The 8,245-nt window shown below is 32.9% G+C and overlaps 1 protein-coding gene across 1 annotated transcript; it reads left to right on the top strand.

Moving 5' to 3' along the window:
• The first annotated feature begins 218 nt into the window (after positions 1-218).
• On the top strand, positions 219-6,389 carry NPFFR2 (neuropeptide FF receptor 2). Its single transcript, XM_056111166.1, has 3 exons — positions 219-546; positions 2,705-2,804; positions 5,543-6,389. The coding sequence occupies exons 1-3, from the start codon at positions 219-221 to the stop codon at positions 6,387-6,389; spliced, it is 1,275 nt and encodes a 424-aa protein (XP_055967141.1).
• Positions 6,390-8,245: the final 1,856 nt, after the last annotated feature.

Here is an 8,245-nt window from a genome sequence, read left to right as displayed (position 1 = left end):
CTGAGAGTAGAGCCAGGAGTAACCTCTGAGCATTGAGAGATGTGAGATATGTTTCCAAAACAAAACAAAATGAAAAAAAATGACAGTAAACTTCAGAATTTTCTGCAACACATTTTTTAGGGCAATAAAAACCATTAAAACATTTCTGGAACATAATTTATTTTTCTGGTTTCTGATTATATTTCTTCTTTTTTGCTTCTCCTTCATTTAGGTCCATCATGAGTGAGAAGGGGGGCTCAAACTCTTCAGAAAACTGGTATGAAATGTGGAGCATCAATGACACAGAGCAGTATTTGTATTCAGATGGCAACACAACGTATGTGAACTATTACCTTCATGACCCTCAAGTGGCAGCCATCTTCATTATTTCCTACTCTCTGATCTTCTTCCTGTGCATGGTGGGAAATACAGTGGTTTGCTTTATCGTAATGAGGAATAAACATATGCATACAGTCACTAATCTCTTCATCTTGAACCTGGCAATAAGTGATTTGCTGGTCGGCATATTTTGTATGCCTATCACGTTGCTGGACAATATTATCGCAGGTATGTTGATATATGTGCAGTACAAAATTAATAGAAAAAATGTTTGTCCTGTATCATTGCATTCATACAGGGTATTGCATTGGGTCACAGATTATTTAGGGTAGTCCTAGAATGCTCCAGCTATCTCCCTTTATTGAATCTACTTTCTAAATGAATAGAAATATATAATGTAAAAAATTGATATGGAAGTTCTTAGGTAATAATAAGAACCCTGCAGAAAGTAAGACAAGATGGAGTGGAAGCAGTTACTGTTCTAAAGTCCAGCTCATCAGAGAATGAGAACTAACACCTCTTATATCTGCTTAAGATGTTTCAGTGAACATATGTCATGATTAGAATACTAAGCATCCCCCAAATTACAGATTTTTTTGGATGATGAATTTAAAGTAAAATCAACTGTTGAAATATATAGCAGTAAAATTACTTGCAATCGTTATGATTACTTCAATATAAGCATAAATATTTAAGTTCTTGAGATTAGTTAGAAATATTTTGATGAAATATGGAAAAGTATCCCAGTGATTTCTCAAGGGAGGTAGTTGATCAGTGACAATTTACATTACTACTCTAGGTGTTTCTGAGCTCAGATTGCAAATTTTTGCCCTACATTATATATACTGTAAGCATATGTTAGAAGCAAACAACAGCACATACAAAATATTTAAAACAGCATACATCATGTTATAAATTATTTTTTATAGCGTTCAATTATCAGTTGACTGGAAAACTCTCTTTAGAGTTTATCTCTTTCTACATCCTTTCTCAGGAGTAGAAGCAAGTGTGAGTTTAAGATGCATATTCTATTATCATATACAGTAAAGATTCTATATTTTATGATGTTTATCACTAATATAAATATTTCATTATATTATCATTAATATAACTATGTATATAATATATACATTCTAGATACTGTGATAAAAAAGTGAAAAGCTGATTAAAATTGTTATCACTTTAAAACTTTATTTACCAACAAGAAATAACCTCAACATTTCTCCCAAAATATTTACAAATAAACTATATATGTGCATATTTTCTATTATCTATTAACCTTTTGTATCACTGACTCTGTTCCTAGGAGACAGCTGCTTCTCACATTATTTGTCTTTATTTTTGGTAATTGCTATTATTCCTTAAAAAGTACATGTTTTCATGCTATAGTCGAACTGTAGAGATATAATTTCATTCTCAGTATCTCCTATCACCTAAACACAAATATGCCCTCACAGTCTTTATCTGCCCTCATCTTCTCAATATAACTATATTATAATTTTTAATTTAATCACTATTCATAGCATATATTTCTATTATTACTGTATGTTACCTCTTACCAACCATTCTGTATGTTGTATATTAGCTTATATCTTATAAAACACTGTTTCCACTACTTAATAAAGGAATTATTATATTTTGCATTCTGAGAGTATGTGCCTGTCAGTAATATGCCCTCCAAGCTTATCCCAGAATTTCTACTTTTAATAATTAAGACATTAATGCCATCATTCTGGTATTAATACCATTCCATTGAAGGTTAAGTTGTCAATATGTGAATTTGGGCTGGAAGGCATACAAACTGCATAGGAGGCAAACTGTCTTTTTTAAATATTACAGTTATTTATATCATTTATATGTGAACTTCACTTTCATTATATGTAACTCCTGTTTACTCAAAATTTATTGGATGTATCTTCAAATTAGGAAGACTAAAATTCTGTTTTATTTATTTGAAGAGTGAATTTGCTTAAAGAGTAATGGTTTGAACTCTGGATTCAACTTCTTAAAATACTACTACTGAGTGTATGGGGTGGTATATTATATTTGTGTGTTTTCTTATCTTGTCTATATCTTGGGAAGAATAAGAAAGCCTTCAAATCGTGCTATGTGGATTATGTATTTTAATAGATGCAGAGGACGTACTACAGTGCTTATAATTTTGTAGCTATGATATAAGTTTTGACATTATTGTTAATGTATTAAAAGACTCGAGTTAATAGTGAAAATACCAAGGAACACTCTTCCATAGCTATCATTAGAAAACAGTTGATTTTAAGGTTTTCTATTTGTAGTTTCAATGAAAGTATATATATTTATGTGTATATATACATATACATATGTATATAATTTCTACAAAAAATTAACCCATTTATTTTGCCTTCAGGATGGCCATTTGGAAGCACAATGTGCAAGATGAGTGGATTGGTGCAGGGAATATCAGTTGCAGCTTCAGTCTTTACCTTAGTTGCAATAGCAGTGGATAGGTAAGTCAGTAACAAAATCTAAAACAACACAAAAAGATGGGTGGGGGGTATCTACAATCAATATACAGAACTGGAGAAAATGTACAATTTTTCTAAATTCTAAAATTATATTTGTAAAAGCTACCCTTTTAAGAACAAGGCATACATTTACCAAAGGTTGAATAATACAAAAACAAAAACCACCAAGCTTTTTGTAATTTAAAATTAAATACACTTGGATTATACCTGTTCTTGTCAATTCAGCCTGTGATAAAAACTTATTCTAAACTACGTAGCTTAAACAACAACAAAAAATTACTTCCAGAAATTTTAGCGACTGCATTCAATGAACACAAGACAATCGAGTGTCCATAGAAAGAGGCAAGAATCGATTTGTTGTAAACTTACTGTCCAAGTTTTAACTTCATCACTTAAATAATAATCTATAGAATAGTAAATAGTAATCTTAAATAGTAATCTATAGAAGTCTTTTAAATAGAGGAATTATCATTAGTTTTTATTTTAGTAAGCTAGGTGGAAATAATTTAGAGTTCTGTTAGAGTAAAAGGAGAGCAGGAAAATAATCACTTTATATAAACTCAAATGGGAGATGGTGCATATATCAATAAAGATGATGAATATAAGAATAAAGAGAGGCATGGCCTGGGGAAATAGCACAGGGAACTGAAACATGTTTTATCTACCCGTGGGGGGCTCAGATTTGAGCCCTAGGCTGACATATAGTCTCAAGCACCACTACGAATGATTTCTTAGCACCAAATTAGGATTAGCCCCCAAGCACTACCAGGTATGACCCCAAACTAAACAAAACAATGAAAAACTAAAGAGGAACAGTGACCTGGAAGATGTCTCCTAAGTGAACAAAAGGATCCACAAAGAGAAACAATCAACTAGCAACATTGATATCATCATTTCTTGTTATAAAATTATATCACCAAACATTTATACATATGCATTTAAGCCAACAGAAAAGTCATGTTCAATATATTCTGTTTATATTGTTAGTTAAAAATTTTACTTCATTACTTTTATTATTGATAGTGTCTAATAGACTCTCCATGGATAATTAAGTAGATTGATGTCTATATATGAGAGATAAATGGAAAGGAAATAGTTTAAAGTACCATATTTGGCTTGATCTTCAAGCTCATGTTCTCCCTGGAACACATATCTCACTTGTTTGTCTCAATGGATTTTTTCTTGACTATTTGCACTACAGATAAACCAGTATTTTTATTGGAACACACATTTCTCACTCTCCCTCACATCTTTTTAAACAGGTTTCAAAAAAGAAAAACAATCCTGCTTCACAAAATGATAAATAAATTAAAATAAAATAACAGAAAAAATGAAATTGTTGACATCAGAAAAAAAACACTGGAAGATACAAGCATCAGTATATAATTTACAGCATTTCTTACAGGGTTTCTTTCGTTGTTGTAGGGAAATACATGTTATTATTAAATTAATTTTTTTCTTTTATAATAAATTCAATGCTTTAGTCTATTTCCAAGAAAGTATATATCTGTAAAGTTACCCTTAATTTAACAGTGAGTAAATGGTAGAATTCATTACTTATATGACCAGAGGAAATCTTGGAGATTAAGACAGAAGACTTTACATATATAATAAATTTGAAGAATAGAGCACTGAGCTCGAGTTTATTAGTCAATACATGAAGATATCTCAGATAAATTAATTTGGGATAGCTACTTAGAAATTGTAAGTTTCACTTAAGAATTTTAAGTTTTCTTACTGGCAAATCAGGAAAGTAGTAATTCTCATGAAATTTCATTTTGTATTGTAGAATAATCAGAAAATTACAAAGTTTAGATAGCTTATAAAGAACTTGAAAAGTGTGGATTTTTTGAAGGTGTACAATGGTATGATTTTCTTATAATGAATTATAACAATGTCAATTATATATATGTCAAATATATATGTCAATATATGTCAATTATAGCAACATTAAGAATTCCAAAAATTCCTAAACTAGCAGCAAAATGCATCAGGTCTATTCTACATTGAGCTACGATGCTCACCAAAGGACACAGATATAAAAGGGCAAACATAAAAGGATACATCATAAAAGGACAAACATAAAGGAACTCATAACAAATCTTCGAACCACTGTGACCCAAACCACCAATCAGGCTGACTTAAAATAATAAATTTTTATTATTTCTCCATGAATTGACTGGGTGTCTCTGTGTTGTCTCCTGCTATGGGTTTTGTAGTTGAAGTCACTCATACATCTAATTAAAAATGTTTCTATGTCATACTTGGTGTGACCATGTTCAATTGGACAAAGCAAATTACTGGTCAGGCACACAAATAGTGTGGGAGTTTAGAGGGAGATTTTTAAGAATATGGGCAATGGATGAGAATTCCTATGTTAAAATCATGTAATTATGGGCAATGATTTTTCACCTTTCTATAGTCTGTCCTCTCATCTTTTAAATGAAGATATGTAGAGACAATCAAGCAACCCAATAGAAAAGACTCATGTTCAATATATACTTATCACTATTCCTTTAATAGTGTTCAGATACTCCACTTATTTTGAGTTGAAAATTTTCACCTATATTAATTGCATAAAATCACCATGTATATGTTTCTATATTAGTGTTAACATCTGTGATTTTGAAGGGAATGCGTGAGTTACATAAACAAATTTAACCCAGAACCTAATCAGAAGTTGGGAGCAGTATCTCACTGATATTTGCCTTTAACTGCAGATTCCGGTCTGTCGTCTACCCTTTTAAACCAAAGCTCACTGTCAAGACAGCATTTGTCATTATTATGATCATCTGGTTCCTGGCCATCACCATTATGTTTCCATCTGCAATAATGTTACATGTGCAAGAAGAAAGATATTACCGAGTGAAACTCAGTTCCCAGAATAAAACCAGCCCAGTCTACTGGTGCCGGGAAGAATGGCCAAATCAAGAAATGAGGAAGATCTATACCACCGTGTTGTTTGCTAATATCTACCTTGCTCCGCTTTCCCTCATCGTTGTCATGTATGGAAGGATTGGGGTTTCACTCTGCAAGAGGGCTGAGGCGGACAGAGGCAAACAGAGCCAGGAGCGGTGTCACGTGGTGTCCAAGAAAAAGCAGAAGGTCATTAAAATGCTGCTGATCGTGGCCTTGCTTTTTATTCTTTCGTGGCTGCCTCTGTGGACCCTGATGATGCTCTCGGACTACGCTGATCTGGCTCCGGATGAACTGCGGATCATCAACATCTATATCTACCCCTTTGCGCACTGGCTTGCTTTTTGCAATAGCAGCGTCAACCCCATCATTTACGGGTTCTTCAATGAGAATTTTCGCCGTGGCTTTCAAGATGCTTTTCACCTTCAGTTCTGCCAAAAAAGAGGAAAGTCCAAGGAAGTCTACGTCCAGACAGCCTATAACCGAAGAGCTAAAAACAATATGGTTATAAATACGTTTCATCAGTTACCCCAGGAATCTACAACTCAAAACCTACACGAGAAAAGTTTCTTTTATAGGAAATGTGGCGAGAAAGCAAAACAGGAATTAGTGATGGAAGAATTAGCTGATACGACTAATACTAATATTTAAAGAAAGGGTGATGATTTTCTCTTCTGCAGGTTATATAAGAGAATACCATGGTTGCTTTGTATGGCTTTTTACTTCAGTTCTTTCTAAAGAAACCGAATACTAAAGACTCTCTCTGGAAGTAAGCAGAATGTTCTTATATTAGGATTAAAATTATGCTGTATGGAATATGTAAATTTTGTGTAAATATGTAAATATGTGACTCATATACAATTTTATCTGAATAAATACATCTTCAAGGAACAGTTTCAAAGTCTGAACTTTTCCAAAGCCTGAACTTTGCCATTTGTGTATGAATCAAATATGCATTCTACATCTATATGTAGGTGGAAATATATGTATATCTTCATCTATATATGGAGATATGTACTCACATCCTCTATTTTCCCCAAATAATGGCAAATGGTCAATTCTTCGCATGAGAGCAGTTTACTAATTTTCCCTTTTTATTTGAAACTTTAGAATACGTAATTATTTATTTATGCTTTTAAAATGTACTCAATTTTCTTTCAAATACGTCTGCAATAGCAAATAAGGGGCATGGTATTTCTTTATAATTGAAAGTTTATTTTGTTTTAAAGATTACCATTAAAGTTAGTAAATCATAACAATTTACTTTTTTTTCTGCTTTTTGGGTCACACCTGGGATGCTTTGGGGTTACTCCTGGCTCTTCACTCAGCAATTACTCCTGGTGGTGTGCGGGGGACCATAAGGGATGTTGGGAATTGAACCCGGGTCGGCCTCATGCAAGGCAAATGCCCTACCCGCTGTGCTATCGGTCCAGCCCGCATCCTAAATATTTTAAATAAAGTTTATGCCATTTATTTACTGTGTTGATGTAAGACTACAATTTGATCCCTTTTAAATAGTTTATCTGACACCAAAAAAAGCAAATCTTATGATGAAGTTATTGGCAGGTAGGATCTCGTTTGAAGTGCTTAATCGGATGTTGAACAGTTATACAACTTTTATAAGTTAGTTCAGAGGAAGACTAGTTTCTCTAGATTTTCTACTAGGCACAGCATTTAAATTAATAAATTAGTGCTACTGTTAAAAAAAATGAACTGCTATTGCAAGCATGTAATGACAGTTACAAATTCTAGTTACAAAAACCACTAGTAGGTTTCTATCTCTTGTAACTTGTGTTGATATTATGTTGATCCTGACAGATTGAAGTGTTATTTGTATTGATGTTGTAATTTTACTTGCTGGTGGAAAAATTAGAGCCATCAAGAGTGGCCCCCTCACTAATGCAAAGATGAGGGCAATAGAGCGACTCATGTTATCAATCAAAAGCACCACTTCTCTCTGAAAATGCTGTAAAGCAGACACACCAAAGGTAAGAAAAAAAAATAAAGACCTTTATCTGCAGCAAATTTAAGTTAATAGATGTTCCTTATATTTCTGAAATGTGGTATAAATTTAGGTATTGAATTATGTCATATGTGAGATCCTTTCTGGACCCTCCACTTGTGGTCCTAAAACATTCTCTACATCCTTCAAAGGGTCCCCACAGACACCCACTTGAACGTGTCACATTTTTACTAAAAAGGTGACCTATAAAAGAACTCTTTCGACCTCTAATGTCTGTTTATGTGTTGTCTTGCATGCTCAAGTTTTATATTTAGTGATTTGAACCACTCCTTTCTCCCCATTAATTGATAATTTAATCATATACTTATATTGTTGAAAAGTAGAGACTTTCCCAGTTGAATACTGTTTTGATTACATGCAATTGGCCTAAGTCATGAATTGAAATGTGTCCCTCTAATGGTAGAAGTTAGCACTTCAGAGATTCAAGTCTCGATAAGTGTCACAATTTTTAGATTATTTTTAATACATTAGTGTACAGTATCTA

Source organism: Sorex fumeus, unplaced genomic scaffold (genome assembly GCF_029834395.1).
Source record: "Sorex fumeus unplaced genomic scaffold, SorFum_2.1 ptg000013l, whole genome shotgun sequence".
NCBI classification, from domain to species: Eukaryota; Metazoa; Chordata; class Mammalia; order Eulipotyphla; family Soricidae; genus Sorex; species Sorex fumeus.
Note: the sequence above shows the minus strand (reverse complement) of the source record. Positions and strands in the feature narration are given on the sequence as shown.